The following is a 21,774-nucleotide window of genomic DNA, read 5'->3' on the forward strand; positions in this document are numbered from 1 at the left end:
CTTTGACTCAGACACCAAAGATCAGCAATCTCAGTAAAATAAATTGAAACACGTGTTCTTATGCTTTTTACTTTAGACTTGGATGAATGTTCCACCAAGCAGCACAACTGCCAGTTCCTGTGTGTGAACATTATTGGAGGATTCAACTGCAAATGTCCCCCAGGCTTCACTCAGCACCACTCGTCCTGCATTGGTGAGTAGAAGCATTCACTACTATGCTGTGCAGCACCACAAGTGTGCCTGGGGGCTTAGCTTCAACCCCATCAGAGACTTACCTGCCCCTCTCCAGCCAGCCTGGGATTGTGCATCTGACTTGTCTCTGTTACTGAGGCTGAGCTAAGTACCAAGATGCCAAGCAGCTCTCCATAAAGCTGCACTGTCCTTGGGGCTGGACTTATAGGCAGCTGTCGGTGTTTTGCAGACAATAATGAGTGCACAGCTCAGCCCTCTCTGTGTGGAGCCAAAGGACAGTGTCTGAACACACCAGGGAGCTACAACTGCGAGTGTCAGAAAGGATTCTCCCTGGACAGCTCTGGTGTCAACTGTGAAGGTGGGTCTTTGTCTCTGGGACTTTGACAGAAATATGTTCCATATGGAAGAGTTCCTAGTTCACTCACAGACTCCAGGGTAGCTCTGCCCAGACAAGAAGGGTCCACTCCTTACTGTGGGAGCCCAGAAATCCAGAAAAGGAATGGACCTGTGTCTCACCATGAGAGACCTCATGCCCTGAAAAAAAAAAACACCAAGTGCTAAGCTAAAGGAAAGTCTGTGTTCAACACAGGCAGCATGAGGCAGAACAGACTGATAACAGTCCCGGCAGAGCAAAAGGCTGTAAAGCAAAAAATATCCAAGCAGAAGCTACAAGAGGATATACGTGGACCCTGGGACTGAGAGTGTTATTCAAGTCCAAGCTGCAGAGCTATAATTAGGCAGAAGAACCACCCACCTACATGCACACACTGATGGATGACAATTCCCAAGCATGTACCACGTGCACGTGGTCCCTGTGCGCCTGGTGCTGCCCACAGGACAGGGATTTGTCTCACTGCTGTCTGTTGTGTTACATTGCTGCAGATGTGGATGAGTGTGATGGAAACCATCGGTGCCAGCATGGCTGCCAGAATGTGCTCGGAGGCTACCGATGTGGCTGTCCCCAGGGCTACGTGCAGCACTACCAGTGGAATCAGTGTGTGGGTGAGTGTGGGATGAGGGCTCGTGGGTACTGGAGCTGCAGGGTGGGGGGTAGAGCCTAGCTCTGAGTCTCTCTCCAGCCACCCTGACCATCTCTGACAGTGGGTTCTGGGTTCATCTCTGCAAACCCAGCACTGCAGTTCCTGCCCTGCCCCAGAAGCAGGCCATGCCTCTACCCAAAGATGCTGCTCTTGCCCTGCCCCACTCTCTGAGCTCCCACTGCTCTTGATGCCAGCAGCTCCCTACGTTGAAGGAGGCTGGGGAATGAAGGCAATCCTCTTCCACTGAGTTTCTAACTAATTCTGCTGTCTATGGGTGCAGATGAAAACGAGTGCTCCAGCCCCACCACCTGTGGCTCTGCCTCCTGCTACAACACTCTGGGAAGCTTCAAGTGTGTCTGTCCGTCCGGCTTCGATTTTGACCAGGCCTTTGGAGGGTGCCAGGATGTGGATGAATGCTCAGCAGGTGGCAGCCCCTGCAGTTACGGCTGCTCCAACACAGACGGAGGCTATCTCTGTGGCTGTCCTGGAGGCTACTTCCGAGCAGGACAAGGGTAAGAGAGCAGCCAGCGGGTCACTGTAGGGGCACCTGGTATCTTTTCCATCAGGAAGATGCCAGGCACACTCCTGGGGGCACATTAACATGGGCATGTACCCACTCATGCTTGCTGTTGTGACAGCACCAAGCCCACCCCTCTGGATCTTTTTGCCTAAATTTCCACACCAGATCCCCACAGGCCTTACTTGTACAAAGCTGATTGCACACACTCACACACCTTCACGTATACTCCCGAGCTAATAGACGGACAGGGTTGGCCAGCCACACAGGAGCTCAGATTAATGTTGAGTGTTGGATTACCTTGGAGGGAATAGCAAAAACAGAAAGAAAGGAGGGAGCTCTGACTGTTTTGTCAGGGCCACTTCCCTCAGAGGGAATCTCCCGAGCTAACTCTGCTGCAGGGAATTCTTAGACTTTGTTTAAGCATCTCTGGATAAAGCACATTTAAAGTGCTTCTAGAGTGATGTTCAGAGGCTAAGACTCGCCCACCGTGGCCCAGCTTTATCTGCAAGACTGGTAACTGGTTCTCACCCCAGCTCATCTCCAGTCTGGTTCTTGAGCCATTTCTGTAGCCTTGGATGCCTTTAGACTCAGGTGGATCCAGAACCTGGAAATGCTTCCTTGCAAGGACCCTCAGCACTATGCAGTTCCACCTCCTGCCCCAGGACTCACCGTCTGTGAGTGACCAGCTTTCAGCATTATGAATCCTGAAGTGCAGCTGTGTGTCAGATGCTGTTCCAGCCCAGCCCAACTTCACTTTGTGAAGCAAAAGGCTTGACTGCTCTCTACTGACAGAGAGCAATCTCACACTTCTCTCCTGTGCTCTAAGTCACTTTTAAGAGGTCCCTCCTGCTCTCTGTAGGGGTTGTAGGTAACCAGATACCAGGCGATGGTGCCCAAACTCCACCACAATTTGTAGCTCAGGTCCCTGAGACTGGTAGCCAAGGACCTGAGGTGTGAGATGCATGTTTTGCAGTGTTACCACAGGTGCAATCTAATCCAGGGTGCAAGCAGATTAAACCTACTGCCTTATTAAATAAGATGTGGCCTGATCTCCCCCAGGCATGTACTGTACACAAGACACTGCACAAACCATGCAGGACGTGAATCCACCGTTTTGTTTGGGTGCTACATGAAGAACCTGTGAGGGCAATGGTAAGATTTCTTTCTTGAAGCATGAATCTGAGATGGGTCTCTCTGCTCTTCTGTCACCAGACACTGTATTTCTGGCTTGGGTTTTGGGAAAGGTACCTACCTTCCAGCCCCCCAGGAAGAGGATGAAGACAACCTGCTGTCCCCTGAGACCTGCTATGAGTGCAAGATAAATGGCTACCCCAAAAGGGGTCGCCAGCGACGCAGCATCAATGGCACTGAGAGGCACCAGGTAAAAAATTCATCTCATCCCAGATGGAGTGGGGCAAGACAAGAGCTGAGTCACTTGGTGGATGGCAGTCTGTACTAGATCCCATGTTGTGTCCATTCCTGTGGGGTTGTCTCAGTCTGAGGCAGAGACAGCATGTACCTGCCTTCACTGAGTGCTTGGGTGTTTATGGAGACAGCCAAATCCAGAGGTCCTGCAGAAATGGAAGACCTTTCACAATATATCAGAGGAGGGTCAGGACACTCTAAGTGACACACACTTGTGTGGTTTGGGCACAAATGGCTGGAGATGCGTGCAACCTAGAAATAAGGCACACGTTCCCTTGCAAGAGGAGCTGATAGGGTAACAGGTCCAACAGGACCACAGGGGACTATCAGCACTTAGTGTTTGACTCGAGACTGAACCCATCAGTCTAAATACAGGTTCTTCCTCGAAAGGAAGCTTTGGCCTCTGTCAAAGGCTCGCCCAAGTTCACAGGCCTTCTCTGGACAGATAGGACTTGGAGGCATTTTCAGGCCTCGAGCAAAATGCCCGTAGATTTGTTGGTGCTTTCCCTGAAGATGAGGGCTGTGGACTTGCTGATTTTGTCTCAGATATGCAAAACAGAGAACCAAGAAACACTTAGGGGACAGTAAGGACCATAGAAGTTGTGCTCATTTCTGTGAGCTGCCTTGGGGTGGGCCATGAGGCAGAAACTCCTAAATCAAGTCTTTCTTTACCAGGCCATGAGCATTTCTTGGTATCTGTAACATGTCTGGCTCCTTCCACAGGATCACGCTGTGAACTTGGCCAGCATGGATGTGGATGCTCCGCTGTCCATGACACTGAACCTCTCCGACCTGGCTCACAAGGAGCACATCCTGGAGCTTCTGCCAGCTGTGGAGCCCCTGGAGAACCGTGTGCGGTACCTCATCTCCCATGGGAATGAGGATGGCTACTTCCGCATCCACCAAAAAGAGGGGCTCAGCTACCTGCACCTTGGCCGCAAGAAAATAGTGCCTGGCACCTACTTGCTAGAAATCGTGAGCGTACCCCTGTACCGCAAGAGGGAACTGCAGAAACTAGAGGCCAAGAACCACCTCAACTACTTAGCAGGGGAGCTGGGCCAAGCACTGAGGATGAAGCTCCAGCTCCAGCTCTACTAACAGCCATGAGACCCACCCACCATACCGACAGTACAATCCTTAGCCTTGCCATCCACATCTGGAAACAACTGCCTTTTCTCTCGCTGCACCCCCTGCCACCACCTCCCCCACTGCACTGTACAACTGATGGGAAATGTCCCTCTGGGCTCAGCACTCGCCTGGGCCTCACAGGGATACTCCATCCACTTCATGGGTTGCTTGGGTCAAAAACAAACCACACCACAAAAGATCTCATGAAAGCTTTGCCAAAGGTTCTAGCCTTGTTAGCAGGGACACCCTCCCTGTGCTCAGCTCCTGCCTGTCTCCTTTAAACAAGATACTGTTGGTGTGAGCTGGCAAGAGCAGTACCACGGGGAAGCTGCCTGTCCTTCATGGTCAAAGGCCATATAGCACCCTACAGCCCAAAAAAATGGGAGGGGGGCTGGGGGCAGCTTTGGAAGGAGCTACAACACAGTGTGATGTTAGTGCATTTCCCAACAGCTCTTTTTCCTTCTTTGCTTCTGCATTGCCATTGTGGTGCCGCAGAAACCCTTCCATACCTACACTGGCTGCCCTGTCTCTCTCTCTCTCTGTCCTGTCCATGACCTGTGGTCCTTTTAGGCTTCTTTGTCAAACTGAAAAGGTCACTGGTGAGTGAAGGGGCAGTTCAGATTGCTAACCTCACATCATGAAGCAGCCAGACCACAGAGCCAGAAGATCCTGTAGGGAATGTAGGGTTCAGTGCACTACAGCATGCTGAATGTGTGCACTCCCTCCAAAGACTGGAGTTGGAAGGGTTTTTCCAGAGCTCCAGCAAGTCCAGGGGTTAATGTGTCCTTGTATAAGTGAGGAGGAGCTCTGGAGGAAGACAAATAATTGCACTGTTGAATGTGGTTGAACAAACTAAACTGGCAGGAAAAATGTCATGAGTCTGGTTCAGAGCATCTGGATCCTTCCCTTGCCAGAGGGACGGAGAACTTGAGAGCATGCTGCAGAGGCAGGTTAGCTGGCCATCACTAATGAGAATGTTTGAAAATCCTGTAATAAAAACATCCTACCATAAGGAGCAAGATGGGGGTGGGTGGGCTCTGCAGCCTGGCAGGGAGAGAGAGAGGCAAGGACAGTCAGGCTTTCATTTTCCAAACAGCTTTTGACTCTGAGCTCCCACATCTCCGTGACACCAGTGGTTATAACCAGATTCCCCTAAGTCGGGAGCACTTCTGAAAATGGGGACTGGAAGTCACTCCCTTCTGGTTGTTACATACATCTTGGTCAGTCCAAGGTAGCAACTGAAATACACAGTCTTTGGTTAATGCAGATGAAGGAAATGCACTAAAAAGAGTCTGGAAAATATGAATTAAGAAAATTAAGTTCTCCCTGCTGCCTCAACTAGTCTGTCCAGACTGTTCTGTCCAGGTGGGCTTTTCTTCCTCCCTCAAGAGCGTTCTTCCCACAGCTGGTCTTTGCAATGCCATTTCCTAGTTTTGTACAAATCTGCTTTCAGTTCTGCATTGACGCTGTGCATCAGCAAAGGAAAGAAAGGTGCTAATTCACTCTGGTTAACACACAAAACTACCTGATCAACAAATCTAAGGTGCTTTCAAAAGCTGGTGCTGGTATTGAATCATCAACATGAGTGCACTGTATCCATCCACCCTTCCGTATTTATGTTTAACCACCAAAGTTATGATTGCTTGTTGTTGTGAGGAGTGCATATTCCTGTAGCTTTTTGGGTACTTGCGAGGAGGGGGATTGTTTTTTCCTGGTACGCTGCCACCACATGGGGTGGGGGAAGTGTATGTATACTGTATTTGGGCTAATGTCAAACTTGAAAACTCTTTTGTATAATGCAGCTCCAGACTCTGGTTTTGCAAGAGTTCCAGAGCTTGTGACAGGATGGGTGGCCTGATGTTTGAAATTTTTTTTGTTTGTTTTGTTTTGTTTTTTTATTATTATTATTATTTTTGTTTTGATTTTGTTTTTCCAACAGGTGTTTTTTTTTTTTTTTAAGAAAAAAAAACTATTAATAATAATAAATTAGCAGAGATGGGTTTGTGTGTGTGTTTTGAGCCAAAACTATCAAATGAAAAAGCTCAAGGTTTCCTTCATTCCTCTCTGGTGTGGTGTTTTTTGTATTGACATTTCTTGCTGGATGTTTCTGGGAAGCATTGAAACTGAAACCTGTGCCCCCCTTGTCCTGCAGAGAGAGATGGCTCTTTGTGGAATTCCTTTTTGTATCAGAAGCAACTGCAACAATAAAATTATTTTGGGTTAAGTGGTTCTGAGTCTTCCTCTTAGTCTGGGCATGGCAGTGGTTGGTAGCAGTGCTATGCTCCTCTGCTGGTTTCTCTTCCGTACTCATACCCTCACCCAGCATAATTCAGCACCCTTGGGTACTCATAGGGGTTTTGGGGGTCCCTCCAAAAGCCTCAGAGCAGAAGATAGCTGAAGGAGGCGTGACAGGCACTTTAACAATCTTACCTGATCCTTTGCTCTCTCCCAGAGGGAAAGGAGAATGATGCCAGAGGTCTGTGCCTGGAGAGGAGGCAGAGGGCATGCAGGAGGCTAGAAGGAGAGGGGAAGTTAGAGCCTACAGACACATGGTGGGTCATGCAGGAAGGAAGTTGAAGGGGTAGGGTGCCCTGTGGGTCTGTGTCCATGCAAGGGGGTTTATGTGAGCCTGGAGGTGTGGGGCTGTAGCTGTATCATGGAGGTGGATATGTGGGTGCAGACATGAATGTTGGTGGAGCTGTGCAGGGCTGTGGGGGTGTACATGGGGTGTACATGAGTGTGCATAAATGTACTCATGTGCTGAACAGTGCTTGTGCTGAGGTCATGCAATGCAAAGGTTGTCTCAACTGCAGTGAACGTGACATGCAGTGTGCTCAGGTTTTCGGCCATATGTCCCAGAGCCAGGGTCCAGCTGGTTGAGTTCAACTCAAACTCTTAGTTCCAGGCTGACGTTCAGACTTTCAGCCTCCCTCGCAGAGCCAGAGCTGCACTTTCGGCTGCGGAGCCATGAGCCACAAGAGGGCACAGCATCCCAAGGACTGCGAGGAAGCCCATCACCTCCCCGGGTGATGGGAGAGCGGGGGCACCGCTGGGTGGGGGGACAATTAAACAGAAGAAAACGCTCCCACTGAGATCAGGTAGCTGCAAACAGCCCCCCTAAATGGCTGCCTGGGCTGCCAGGCTTGGCACTAGTTGAGTGGTATCAGTCTTGTGTTGGGTAGTGGGGAGAGAGGTACCACAGAAGCACTAGACCTGGTGCCCATGTCCTGTCAGCCACTCTTTGCTGCCTGTGTGATGCTGACCCTAATACCAATGCCCCTGCACTATCACGGCCATCCTCATGACAGAAAGCTCCCAGTGATTTTTCCTATCAGAGTATTATGGAGCTGTAACTTGCCATTCCCCCTCTGTCCCTCCTGACGCAGCCATGGGGAGAACTCACTCCTAGGCCCAGGGACACGCAGCACCCAAACCGGTCCCTGAGCCTTTGCTTCTTCACAACACGCTGCAGTCCCTCCTTCCCCTGTGCCAGTGCTCATGTGGCCCCAGGGACTCTTCGGGGGTGACATGCACCCACACACCCAGAAGGTTCTGGGGGGTGCAGCAGAACCCACCAGGCTGCTGCCTGCTGTGCCTGGGTCATCACATAGACACAGCCTACAAGCCCCACAGGGGACGTGACCAGAGTGGGACCTTCCTTGACCAGCCACGCTGGTCCAGGTGCCACACTGTGGCTAAGAAGCACCTTCTGCATGTCCCCAAGAGAATGTGTCCCCAGGTATGGCGCACCCACAGCACCAAGGCCTGGTGGGGAGGCTCCCGTCCCACGTGGCACCCATCCCCTATGGATCAGCTCCATCTTGTGCTGAGAGATGTGGGTCTTGGCTCAGGCAGACACAGATGGGGCAGCCCACCCCTGCTGGGGGAGCAGCAGCACTCCTCTGGGAGCCCGATGGGACGCATCACAGAGCAGAGGAAAAGCTGTGTGGGGTTAGCACAGTGCAGCTTTATTTCCATGGTGCACAAGGAAGTTCTCCCCCATGGGTTCAAATCCCTTCGCACAAACCCTCGTACTGTCCCACACCATAACCCACCACAGCTTTTGCTAGCCAGCCCTGTGACTAGCTGCAGCACCCCTGCTGGAGAGGTACGGATCCCACAGAGGGGTGGGAGCCATATTTTCCCCTCAGCTACTTACAGAGCCCTTCTGCTACCTCAGTGCAGGATGGTCAGGGAAGGGCCCGCCGTCCCCAGCACACCCCGACACCAGGAGGCTGCCCAGATCCTGCTGGAGCAGGGACTTCCCAGAGTGGGGTACTGCAAGGTACTGCCAGGCCTGGGCTGGCTGAAGGGCATCTCCCAAGTGTTGTGTGGGACTTTTGATCCCAGCAGGGCCACCCAGGAAGGTCTGCAAGTGGCTGCAGGATTGCGCCTTGCTCGGACCGTTTTCACAATTCGGCAGGGACAGGTCACTACGGTGTAAAGCAGAGAGCAGGCTGCAGGGCTGGATGCCAAAAGGGGGCTGCACACGGGGTCTCCACCTGCCCCTTCCTTGTGAGGGGCACTTGGGGCTGCCACACAGAGAGGAACAAAGCCAGCACTTGGGTCAGGTGCCTACAAACCACCTCACAGACAAAGCTCAGCTACAGGGACACACGCACACACACACTGGACCATGGTCAGCACTCCCCAGAGGACACAGACGAGGGCAACGTGGGAGGCAGGAGGAGGTGGGGGTCAAAATTCTGGCCTGGCACCAGGCAGAGCCACCCAGACCAGGAGCTCTGTGGGCTGTGGCTGAGGGCAGGTCCCCCGTGCCCCATCCCATCGGCTCCTGCCCCTCACTGCAGCACACAACACTGCCCCGGGGCACGGCAGGCAGCAAGGACCATGGGGAGTCATATCACCCCTCCAACTCATCTCGCCAAGAGTGCTGCAGACTGCGAAGAGAACTGAAAAGTGCTTAGAAAAGAGAGAAACCCCCTAGAAAACCCACCCCAGACAAGAGCCCGACCTCACCTCCCTGCTCTGAGCATCCCTGCTGGCCCGGGGCAACACCACAGAGGAAGGGGGGGCCGGGGCCGGGGCCAGCTGGGATGGGAGGCACACAGAGCACCCAGGCTCGCCCCATCCCTGCCCTCTACACCAAGGCGTAGTCGAACTGGCCCCTCTCCAACCCCTCCTTGTGGTCAGTCCAGGAGGAGGCAGGCATGCGGCTGTAGGGGTCCAGCAGGATGCGGAAGCAGCGCACCATCAGCATCACCAAGAAGACCAGGAGGAAGATGACAAAGGCAAAGACGGTTTTTTGCTCAGCATCCATGCCCGCAGTGCTGGCCGGGTGCTCGACCAAGGAGGGGGACAGGAGTTCATAATCCATTGTCGATGCATCATTCATGGCAGAGGTGAGGCACTCTGGCTGCAAGGAGTGCGTGGACAGGGCGCATTTAGGCTCAGGCAGCAAGCTCCAGCCTCCTGCTGTGCCCACGCGCCCCGAGCACCACCTGCACACAGGTCACTCCATAGCCACTGGCACTGCTAAGCTGAGCTGAGGAGCCTGGGATTCACTCTTGCAGAGGCCAAGAGCTCCTGGAGGGAAAAGCAAAGATGGTGAGGGAAGAGGAATTGGCCACAGGCTTCAGCAATCCTGATAAATAACTATAGACAGGAAAGGGCAGGGAAGAGCCCTCTGTTGCTAGAAATGCAGCTACCTGAAAGCTGATGCAGCCAGACAAGCAGCCACGTATCGGGCAGAAAAGCCTGGGGACTGTGGCATTCATGGTTAGGGGCTGAATTAAGCATGTATTTTCAGCCAGGAAATGTGGGAAGATATTTTTTTAATTGAACAAATACTTCAAATGTGAAACTTATCTTAATTATTGTTATTTTAAATTCAACCATGGCTCCTAAACACCAGGAGTCATTTTTGTTTTAATTAAAGAATTTGAGGGGTTAAATTTTTGCTTTTGGCAGCTGGAGGAAGTCAATAGGGGATGAGGAAGGAATTCTATGTAGGGAGGAGGCACTTTGTAGAAAATGCTAGTGAGGAATCTTCAGAAGGAAATCTCCCTTACCACCTTTGAAGGCAGAGGTTCACAAGTCATAAACCCCCAGCAATCCTCTGGAGAGGCTGCTCAACTGCCAAGCCCAGTGCTGTAAGACCATTTTGGACCAGTTGCCCCAAATCATAGGAAAACATAGGCTGAGAAGGACCTCAGCTGCCAAGTCACAGTAAGTTTCTTGGGGCTTTATCTAGTCTGGTCTTGAAAATCTCCAAAGGTGGGCACAAGTTTAGAGCGTGCCCACTCCTCCTGAGGGTCTTATGTCCAGCTGCTGTCCTTTGAACCTTTGGTTTCACACCAGGCCTAGAAGTGACTGAGTCCTGGGAGGGCACCTACCTCACTGCAGCTGCGTGGGGGCACTAGCATCGCTACTGCAGCAGGAGCAGGAGCAGGCTGTGTCCAAACAGCCACGTCACTGCGCGAGGATCTCCAGGGTCCAGCTTCCTTGGGCTAGGGACAAAGACAGCAAAAGCGGTTAAAAGGACCACAATCACTAGTGGTCATAGCAAAGCACCACGAAACACCTTTGAGGTTAGTAACTACAAGTTCTCAGTGTCTCTTGTCAGAGCAGCATTAGCTCCATTCACCCAGGAAAACATCTGCACTAACGTCTGGTCATTTGTGATTGCACACAGGATCTAACCCTGCACCAGGAGCCCCTTTTTGCCATGTCTTGCTTAAACACCAGGCAGAGCTTCCTTGCCTGCCAAGAAGCCACGGCTGGCCAAGCTCCTTCCACCAGCCACAGAGACTTTAGGGGAGATTTATGATTCTGATGGACACATCTGGGTTAAGAAAATTCCCTTCATGGTCCTCGGTACCAGATATGCTCAGAACAGGCCCTGCTTTAATATAAGCAAATCAACTACAAATCATGCATCTGGAGGTACCCAATTGACTTGTAACTCACATCAATAGGGTAGGGAGGAATATGCATATTCAGGACAAAATACATGATTTTCTGCCAAATAGTAGCCCTGTATTCAGGATAAATTATTTCTCTCCCATTTGGGGAGGAGAATTTTGAGCAGAGCCAAAAAAAATGCTGATAAGATAGTTAAACGAAGGCAGCTGTTATTTAAGGAATATGTGATTGAGTTTTATTAAGATTCATGTTCCCTTAGTAACTAAAAAGAATACATGCGCAAGGAAATTGCTAAATAGGGACAGAACTCACAAAGGAAGAGGACCATTGTCAACTATTTATTAACACTGTGGGGAGATTTTATGGGTATGAAACACAAATTAAATGTTCATTTGGGAATGGAAAATATTTTAAAAGAATCATAGAATGGTTTGTGTTGGAAGGGACCTTAAAGATCATCTATTTCCAACCCACCTGCCACGGGCAGGAACACCTTCCACTAAACCAGGTTGCTCAAAGCCCCATCCAACCTGGCCTTGAACTGTTCTGGGGATGGGGCCTCCACAGCTTCTCCGTGCAACTTGTTAAAGAAGAGTAGTGAAGAAGTACAGAGTAGTGTTTACAAATACAGGATGCCATCTGGTGTGGGGGACTTACTGTTCCCCCTGCAGACACCCCCAAACTGAGAGTCTGATCCCATGAGTGGGCACTGGCTGGAGGTTATGGGATCTCAGCGTGCATCTCTGTGCAGCATTGGCATGACTCAGCCTGCTCACTGAGCAACACCAGACACTTCTGCTAGCACCAGCATCTTCCACCCTTCGAGTTCTTGCAGTTTTTTGAGCAGGAGTCAAGACCGACAGATAGGTACTGTACAGGAAAGCATAAAGAGTATCCAACGCAGAATCAGAGCCCAAACAGTGAAAGCAGCTGGAGAAAGCCTTGTGTCAGCTAGACAGCAATTTCTGGATACTGACATTTCTGGTATTGCTTGCTTCCAATTTACAGTACTTTGCTCAAAAATCTGTTCTTCCTTTACACAGCTTACTCCCACCATCAATCAAAGATGAAGCCAGGAGCCTTGGCACAGCTGGGCTTAGCTCTGCATTAGTGCACAGCCTGTATTCTGTGTTAGTGCTGCACAGGGGTTGGTGGGAGAGGAACCCACCTTTGGATCCAGGGCCAAGGCAGCTCACCAAGTCGCTAATAAATTTGTCTTTGAGAATTTGGATGCTGGGAGCTTTTCAATACTGTAATTAACATAAAGAAACACCTAGGAATTAAAAGAGTGCACTTTATCAGCAGGAATTTAAAAAGATCAATGTGATTTGCACAATAAAGCGGGATTGTACCAGAAAGGCTGATCTATTCAAAGAATGGAACTGGAAGATAGATACTATTATGAGCCACAGTGAAGCAGGGTTTAATTGCACAGTGTCATGGATGCAGTCCAACAACTAGGGAGTGACTTGGTTTACACACTTTTAAATATACACAACTTACTTAGTACTGTCTTATAACCAAAAATAGACATTTACAATTATATAACAATGACAAATGAGACTAATGTATTAAATGGAGATGGTGGAACTACTTTTGAAGGAGGAGTTATGAGGGGCTAAAATATTTAAATTCAAACGAAGAAAACAGAGTAAAATGTCTGACGAAGAACTGGAGCAAATTCATTAGGATAGCACTAAAATAACCTGATTTGAAAAGCACAAACCCACCGTCACTCCCCATATAAACCTATTTGAGAAAACCTGGAGAAAAATCCAAAAGATAGATGCATCCAGGGCTCTGGGAATGTCTCAGAAAGACAATTTGCTAAGCAAAATGAGCAGGGCAGTGCAGCATACACCATGCCATGCTTCAGGGCCCTGCCTGAGAGCACTCTGCTGCTCTGTGGGAGCCATGGGTCTTACAGGACCCTGCTCCACATTCCCCTTTGCTCATCGCGTTGCTGCACATGGTACACACGAGCCTGTTGCAAACATTCAGCAAATGCAATCACCAGGGAGACAGGAAAGCAAGCACCCTTGCAGAAAAAACAAGTTTCTGCCTCAGCAAGAGGTTTCCAGGACCTAAGATCTCTAGGGAGAGGAAAAGGCTATACTTGCAGGTGTCGCAGATGTGTGGCTCTCCTTCAGTCGTCCCACTTCTATGCCCCCAAGCCCACAGCCTGAGGCTGGTGGCTGAGCCCCGCTGGGACAGAGGCACGTTTTGGGGAGGTGCAGGATTGTGCCTGGCGCTGTTATACGGAGATCATGACACAGCTGAGGTCTTTGCTGGGCTTACATTGCCTTTTTCAGTAAATGTTGCTGCCGATTCCTGGCAGCAAATAGCGAACAAGTCCCACTGGGTTACTGCACAGCTGCCAGCGTAAACACAACCACTGTCATACTGGGGCCTGAATGTCCCAAGACAGCTGGAGATTCAGATGCTCAAAAGAGGAGGTAAGGAGAGTTACCATCCCTGTTAACCTCTTCCCAAACCCTTTATTTTATCCAGCTGGCATTGTGCAATGCTCACCTTTCCTTTCACAGGACCTGCTTGTGTCCTAGCCTAGTTCTGCCCCTTAGGGAGAGAGCTCGGAGGCTCTGTTTCAGGAACAAGTAACCTGTCCGGGGTGGAATCCATGCTGCGGTGCTAACGATCCCAGCTTTGAGACAAGGGGTACAGGTCTCTGCTCTAGCATTGCTGCTGATCATGAATTCCTCTCTAGGAGTGTCTGTGCCTCCCACATAAAAGCAGACTATGGAGATGGGTGGAAACAGCTTGTTCTCCGTCGTGAGGGCCTCCTTCATGAACCCTCTACATTCCTCTCCATTAGCTGGCCCATCTCCCAGGTCCCTTGTAGGTCCAAGGAAGACCCCAAGTCTCAGCAGGGTCCCCCAAGTGCACTGATGTATCCGGATGTTCCCTCATGCTCTAAAGCCCGTTATCAGCATCTGCCTTCAATACTTTCCACAAGGAATGGCACTCCTGTCCCATAGCTAGACAGGCTGGGACTGCTGAGGCCTTCCCTCCCCTGCCATGCCTGGCATGCAGGGAGACTACGGAAGACCACCGTGCCCCGAGCACAGGGAGCCAGGCAGAAGGGGCTATATCCACAGCCCTCTCACCCTGGGGTGCAGGAGGACACCAGGCATGCCCTTTGTCCCTGCTAGGTGTATGGCTGTTCCTTTGGTTCCTTTGGCCCAGGACTCCAGCCCAGCCCAGCTCTCCTGCATGTCTATACCCCAAACCCTGATGGAAGAACTTGGCAAAGCTTGTGCTAAACCAGCCTGCGTCTAATTGGAAAAACACCAGTGTTTCTCTGATCCCATGCAGCCAGTGTGGAGGGGCCTTCCCAGCAAGGCAGCTCTGCTGCCAGGACTGCAGCTGAGCCCAACTAGAGAGGAAGATGAGCAGCACTCAGGGCATGGAGGGGAGATCTAAGCTAATCAGGCCAGGGCAGGAGCAAGGAGCACGACACACTGAGTGTGAGACACCACCACCCCTGGAGGGAGCGGGGGCAGTGCTGGGGCTCTGGGGTCCATGGCTGTGTCACTATCACATGCCCTGGCCTTTTGATCGCTGCCCCTCGTGCTGGCATCTGAGCTATGCCCAGACTCAGCCCACAGGCACAGCACCGGGCACAGTGCCCCTCACCTACCTGCAAACTTTCTCCAGCCTCTTTTCCACCTAAGAGATGGTCGGTCCTAATCTCTCAGGCCAGCTGAGCCTTTGACACAGCTAAAGGGCCACTCTTCAGCTGAGGGTGAGGTTTAATCCATCCTCAGCTAAGGAGAGATGCTCGTTCCTCAGTCCCAGACTTTGTAATCCCTGGTTTCATGGGGAGGGGGGCATGGGAAGCAAAGCTCTGCAGAACACCCTGCAGGGTGTGCTTCCTGTCTGCAGTTGTATTAGCACACACAGAAACCTCACCGCTGCCAAATTAAACCACCTGGGAATGAAGATAGCTACCCAGGAAAGTTGGCTCCCACCCACCCCAACCCAAAGTCCAGCATCCTTCTCTCTCCATCCAGACCTGACAACTGCCACCAGAAGATATACTGGGTCCCAGCACCAGATCCACGTCCTGGGCCCACCACCAGTCAGGGGTAGGTGGTCCCTGACAATGCAGAGGGAATGTGTCATTCGCCCCCCACTCCCCCTTGCATATATCCCTGGATCTGCAAGCCCCCCATCCTACCCATCGCATGAGCACCTGAGAGGGGTTGGGGCATGGACAGTACCTGGCTGGCATGGGCCGGGGGGCCCTGCCGCTCAGCCACAGCTACTCCCAGCTTCAGCACTTGCCATCTCGAGGGAAGGAGCAGCCTCCCGTCTCCTGGAGAGCACACAGAGAAGGCAGCTGCGCTTCACTCACGCTGGAGCGGGTTCCTATGGCGATGCAGAATCAATTATAATAAAAGGTGGAGCACAGCAATTGGAGCTGAGAGAAGTTTCAGGAGCTGCCTGCCTGGGAAAGCCAGGCTGTGGAAGAGAGCAGGGCTGGAGGCCGGGCCTGTCCAGCCCTAGAGTACAGCTCCTGAATCCCAGTGCTCCCCTGCGTGCTCCCAGTTCTCCCAGTGCAGCACACAGGGGTGTGCCAGGTGCTCCTGATGGTCCTGCCTGCGCTTCCCAGAAGGGTGTCCAAGGCTTTGGGAGCAGCGTGTATGATCCAGCTGTGAATCTGCCTAGCACACTCCTGCGCACTCCCACCCTTCCCACCATCCCCATCAGACACGGAGGGTGCAGATCCCACTCTGATAAGGCTTCGTGTAGCAGCAGGATGGGCAGCCCTTGCTCCCACACACAACTTTCCTTCTGCATAGCTCTCCAAAAGCTGTTCCAGTCCCAAGGGCACTATGCCTATGCTACCACCTCTTCTAACGCATCCAAGACCCCTGTCTGTCCACACTGCCCGTGTCTGCCCCAGACCCACAGCCCCACTCCTGGCACACTGGGATGTACTGGGGGAAGCAGAGCATTCCTACTCGGCAAGCACACTGCTGCTGTTCATGCACTGCAGCCAGACCTGACAGCCTGCAGCACCAGGACCTAAGACATAAACAAGTCAGAGGTGCAGTGTAAGAGATACTGGGTACACAGCTGATCATGAAGATGTTCAAGGGGTGAAGGAACCGGGACTGCAAAATCTCCCTACAGCCCTGTGTCCACTTTCCCACCCCAGACTCAAGGAGTGATCCAGCTTCAATGCCAAGCCTGGCAGCAATTTGGGATGCAAGGGCTGCCAGGCTTGTACAGTGTCACACCCAGCTCGCAGGGAACAGGACCAGGTTTGGGAGGTCTCCAAGAACCTGGCTACGTGCTTGGCCCTTAACCAGAAATTTGAACCAGAGCCTTGAACCGGAGCCTGACAGTGCTGCACAAGCTCCTCAAGGTTGAGTGTGTGTCACCAACTCTGCCTGTCACTGCCTCCCACCTGCATGCCCTCCCCACCTCTGTGTGCCAGATCTGTACAAGCAAGCAAGGGCAGCATTTTCTGTTCTGGAGAAAGGAGACAGGAGACTTGGAGCCACTGCTAATGGGATACAATCTGGAGGAGGAACTAGCACCAGATCCACACCCAGTTTCGAGGGACATCCACAAACAAAGGCTCTGTTTCTTTGTCCTGAGTCCTGAGCTAAAAGATGCTGGAATACCAGGGTCAGGTCTCTGGCAGATCACCAAGTGAAGAATGCCCAGCAGATAAATATACAAGCTCACACCACCAAGACCCCTGAGATCGTGGCATAGCTTGGCTGTCTGAACAAATCCCAGTATGGATTAGATGACAAAGTTGCATATAGCTGCTGAGAGGTGATGCAATTCCTCTCCATGTTGCTTCCTTTTCACAGTTTCAGCTATTTCCCCAGTGCAAAATAATCATCCTGCAAAAATTAATCACCAGACCATAAAACCAAGTTCCTCTAAGTGTAACAGTACCAGAGGAACACAGTCGTGATCCCCAGCCCCTTCGGTGCAGTGCAGCATACCTCCTTCCTACAGTAAGGTAATTCATTGCAAATATCTGTGAATAACCACATAATTTCCTTGTTGATTCATCTTAGGTGCTAATTGAAAGATATATTTTTATTTATTTATTTTCTGAAAGGTGCCTACAGACAACATTCTCACACTTAATCGGTACAGAGAGACCTCTCACTGCCTGGAGCAAAGGGGAGATAGGCCACATCAGTCACCTCGCTGCAAAATTAATATTAATATTTTTATGCTAGTAATCTGTCCTCTGGCACGACGGTGTGTGTGTGAAAGGACAGTTCCTAAAGGCCTTCACAGCCACTCATGGAATAGTCTCGGAAGCCTTTTATGCTCTGTGGTTGCACTGGTTGTGGAACTGTGTGCCCTGCAAGTCACAGGATACGCTCGCATAGATGGTCCTCAAAATCCCCTTGGCTAGCCACTGGCTCTCCACTATGCAGTCCATCCAGCCCAATCTGACTCAGCCCAGTATATCCCAGTCCATTCCAGCCCAGCCTAGCCCAATCTGATCCAGTTCAGTCCAGTCAAACCCTCTCCAACTCTCCTTTTGGCCTCACAGCCGTGATTTTCATGTGTCTTGTATGCCGTGATTAGCCAAGTAGCACATCCCCACCCAAGGAGTGAACATCACAGCCTCTGGCCAGACTGAAACCTCTGAGCTGGTCATGCACCAGTACAGTGTCCAAACTTGCAAAAGCAGCTGCTCTGTGAGATGACAGCACAGATTTTTACCATTTCCAGCTGTTGTTTGTTTTTCAGACCCAGATTTTTGTGGGCTTTTCTGTGGCTCATTTGCCCACTGCCTCATCCTTCATTATTGTCCCTCATTATTGTCTTTCCTCATCACCCCTTGCCCCAGGCTGTGGGTCTGTGAAGACAAACGAAAGCAAACCAACCCCTCTCCAGGTGCCCCCACAGTCTGTGTGCTTTCTGTGGGGAAGCCTGCTACAATTTCTAATCCTGATCTGTGGAGGGGAGTCCTCAGTGCCTCTCCCAGCCCTTCTCCTTGCAGAAGCCAACTGAGTGCCATGCACGCAGCTGCTGTGGAGGGCCAGGACACGGCCAGCAGCACTGCACCATCCCAGGAGGGACCATCCACTGCCCCAGGGCCTCTGGGAAGCTGAGATTTTCTCATGCCCCCTCATCTGCCTCAAGCTATGACAGCCACTCTGCACTCTGGTGGAGGCTGTGGCTGCATTTCAATGAGTTCCTGATGATATCTCCTTTAAACTGATACGGGTTGTTTGTGCAAACACAATTACACCAGCTGAGGGCTCTCCGCGTTTTTAAGGGTCAAGCAGGATTTCCCTTGCTGGGCCTGTCTCCAGAAGAGCAGGCTGCACCCGGGACACCAAGAGGTCTGTTTGCATGGAGCAGGATCCAACAGGACCAGTGTGCACCAGTTCCAGCCCACAAACTCCCAAAAGCACAGGGATGGAGTTATCTGTGAGCAGCAGCAGAGCCCTGGTACAGTGAAGACCCTCACTGTCCCAACCTGGTTAGCTCTGGAGTCTTCCTAAAAGAGCATAAAACCACACCAGGCATGGGGGTCACTCCTTTCTGCAACAGTGGAAGCAAATCTTACTGTTCTGCCTGGTGGCATCTTGCAGAGAACCCACAGGACTCTGCTGGCCCAGAAGAGGCTTCCTGATCAGAGCAACAGACGTTGTGCTGTGCTAGCACATCTGAGTATTGGGGTCAGCATGGGGAGAGCAGATCTCTCTTCTTCAGGCAGGATAAGCACAGAATGGCTTTAGTGGCACAAAATGTGCTGGTTCTCCAAGACAAATGATCTGGGCAAGTCACCCGTGCATCCCTTTATAGTTAAGGGAAAATAGAGGGTGACCAGAAGGAATACATCACTGCACCCAGCACAGTAAACTCGTCCAGGTAGAAAATTTAAGCCTTAGACGTGGCTGCTTCTCCCCAGGGAAAGAGGACCCTACAGTGACATGGATGCGGGTTGTTTATGGCTCACACATCTACTGGTGGGTAGATGAATTGCACCTGCAACGCTTACTGTTTGACTTGGTTCAAGGGCTCCTGTAACTCTGCCAACTGAGCATTTAACTAACAGAGATGAGATACAAGGCAGCAGTGAACCTGAGCAGGCACAGGTCTGTGCAGCGTAGCACATATTCCTTGGCTGTGGGATAAACTTAAAGGGGTTAAAGGTAACGGAGGTGTCTGCAAGCAGCTCCAACTTGGCACTATCATGAATGTCCTTGTCTTTATATTAAAGCAAAGCAGCATGTTCTCATGCAAACATCCTTTTGCCTAGCAGGATAAATGATTAATAGAATTGTTTTCTTCTAAGAAAATCCTGCAGGAGTTCCAAAGACCAAACCTCTTCCCAGATGGGATTTGCACCATGCCATGCACCCCCTAGAAGTAAGTCCAGTGCTGTACAACTCAGGGTTCCCTGCATCTGGAAGGACATCAGGTTATGTATGCTATGCTCTTCTTCCTTCTAGCATTAGCTCCAATAAATGTTATTTTAATCAATACCTCGTGGAGCCTGAGTGCCCTTTTTATTGGAGCATAATGAACGGTAGCCCTGATGCATTACAATGATCTAAACTAACAGCTCTTTCTCTTTGCGTTTACTGCCTTTGGTGCCAGAGAATGTGGAAAAAGCTCTGTGAAGAGAAGAGCATCACCGGAGCATTCAGAGCCCACACAGGGACCATGGCCCACCATGCTCTGAGGGATGCACGGTTCCCCCGGGCCCTGCTGCCCTGGGCAGTGTTTTTTCTCCAGCTGCACTCTCAAACAGCCCATGCTGGGGTCTGCACATCTCCCACAGCCCACAGGACAGCTGAGTCCATCAGTGTATGCACCTGACCAGCACACATAGCACCCAGAGAACATTACTAGGGCTTTGGGAGCACAGAGGCCTTTTTGTCCCTAATGTTCCTTGCTATCCTGCACAGCCCTTGGCCCTTCCCAGCACTGCACACTCTTCTTTTGTCCCTGAGCAGGCAAAGAAGGGTCATGTCTGCACCAGAAGCCAAATTCCAGCTGATCTAACACTTTTGACTTTAAATTCCCCTATTTAAATCTCTGTTAACAAGAACATGCCCAAAGGACTCAGCGTGTGGGGAACTTCCTACACTGCCCTCACTTCTTGGAAGCATTTCAGAGTTGTTTCTGCCAAAGATTTTGCCTTTTATGACAGAAGAGATGGATAAGCCTCAGGGAAGTTTGGGACAAAAGTTCCCTGAGAAACGTGGAAGACTCTGGCATTCGGAAATATTGATCCTGACTGGACTTCAGAGCACTGATTTAATACTGCACTGCAGCCTGCACAGTCACTGCCCAGTAAAGCACCAGAAAGGGTGGTTCAGGCTTTAGATTATGCTAACCTAATTGCACCGTGGAGACAGCAAGGAGTTTGTTTTGCCTGGACCTAAAGGACTTTATAATTAAATGAGGCTCAGTCTTCGCATTATCTCACCACTCGGCCAAGCACTTTTGAAAGAAAAAAAGCAGAGTGTTTCTCTAATCAAAAATCTATTTACCTATGAAATGAAATAAATCTCAGAACAGCATCTAAGCACTGTGGTTTCTTTTTTTTTTTCCTTCCTTTCTTTTTTTTATGCTGATGAAGTGATATTGTAACACTGCAGTGGATAAAACCCTGTGGCATGGAATGAACGTTTTTGTCTTTGACGACTGGGGCTGCACATTTGGATCCTTTAGTTCAAAGCAAAAACAGTTGCCCGTGGCTCAGTGAAAATCCTTCTGTTTTCACTGATTAAAGATTTTAATTTAACTGCCAATGGCAATTAACTTAATGAAAATTAACTTCTGACCTACTGCGAGCCTGGATTGCTGCAAGTGTTGCTGCTGCTACAGAAAAGCTGAAAAACTCGGGGAAGTTTCTTGTCTCCCAGCAGTCTGAAGACAGCATGCTGAGCTGTTGTTATCAGGGAACAAGGCAAGAAGGACCGAGCCAGTTCAAATGCACCTTTCTTAAGCCCCTGACACTGGCAGGACTCATGGCATGTGCCCACCCTCTTTCCTGGAAAATACTCAGTGCTGACCCGATCCTCCCCGCTGAGGTTTGAGGGCATATTTCTGAATATGCTTGGGTGGCAGTGGGAGAAGAGTGTGTCCTTTCCACTGCTAATCCAGAGCATTTGGGAGCGGCTGACTCCTCTGTAATGGCAGCTAATCAAGCAGAGAATTGCACCTCATTACACTCTTCTCTGAGCCAAGTTCAGCTTTGCAAAGCTATTATGGAGATCATGAAGGATGCTTTATAGTTGACCTGTTCTTTCATATCTGCAAGTGTTGTCAATTCTCCCTGCAGAGCCTTCTGGCCCCAGAAGCTACCAGGAGCTCCCTTAACCATTACAGAGAGGAAAAGAGTAGGAACTCTGGTCTTCCAAACACTCCTGCACCCACAGTTTATGACAAATCCTCTCCGAGTCCTCAGCAGGCCAAGAACTGCAACAATCTCAGTCAGCTTTAGTGAGAGCCACCTCATGCCAAGGAAGGGATGCAGGGATATCGTTCCTGGGGGAGCAAACAGGCAAGTGCAGAGCACAGCAGAGGTGGCGAGATCAGCTGCCCAGATCCTCAGGT

General features: G+C 50.7%; 2 protein-coding genes across 10 annotated transcripts in view; one reads left to right on the forward strand and one right to left on the reverse strand.

Moving 5' to 3' along the window:
* LOC137844827 (fibrillin-2-like) overlaps positions 1 to 6,256 on the forward strand; it is a 116,884-nt gene extending 110,628 nt beyond the window's left edge. For all 6 annotated transcript variants that reach the window (XM_068661451.1, XM_068661449.1, XM_068661448.1 and 3 more), the window contains 6 exons: positions 77 to 193; positions 422 to 550; positions 1,075 to 1,194; positions 1,513 to 1,744; positions 2,965 to 3,133; positions 3,901 to 6,256. In XM_068661451.1, coding sequence (XP_068517552.1) covers positions 77 to 193; positions 422 to 550; positions 1,075 to 1,194; positions 1,513 to 1,744; positions 2,965 to 3,133; positions 3,901 to 4,275 — 1,142 coding nt within the window. In that variant the 3' untranslated portion in view covers positions 4,276 to 6,256. The remainder of the gene's footprint in view (positions 1 to 76; positions 194 to 421; positions 551 to 1,074; positions 1,195 to 1,512; positions 1,745 to 2,964; positions 3,134 to 3,900) is intronic.
* Positions 6,257 to 8,252: 1,996 nt separating this feature from the next.
* The window catches only part of CTXN1 (cortexin 1), a 33,938-nt gene continuing 20,416 nt past the window's right edge, over positions 8,253 to 21,774 (reverse strand). Inside the window, exons 1-4 of one of the 4 annotated variants that reach the window (XM_068661607.1) lie at positions 13,307 to 13,478; positions 10,662 to 10,775; positions 9,768 to 9,852; positions 8,253 to 9,682 (exon numbers count right to left, since the gene is read on the reverse strand). In XM_068661607.1, coding sequence (XP_068517708.1) covers positions 9,407 to 9,661 — 255 coding nt within the window. In that variant the 5' untranslated portion in view covers positions 9,662 to 9,682; positions 9,768 to 9,852; positions 10,662 to 10,775; positions 13,307 to 13,478 and the 3' untranslated portion in view covers positions 8,253 to 9,406. Of the gene's footprint in view, positions 9,853 to 10,661; positions 10,776 to 13,306; positions 13,479 to 15,431; positions 15,580 to 21,774 lie in introns of those variants that run through there. The other 3 variants (XM_068661606.1, XM_068661604.1, XM_068661605.1) reach the window with 3 other exon arrangements.

This window comes from Anas acuta, chromosome 26 (assembly GCF_963932015.1).
Source record: "Anas acuta chromosome 26, bAnaAcu1.1, whole genome shotgun sequence".
In the NCBI taxonomy this organism is placed as follows: domain Eukaryota; kingdom Metazoa; phylum Chordata; class Aves; order Anseriformes; family Anatidae; genus Anas; species Anas acuta.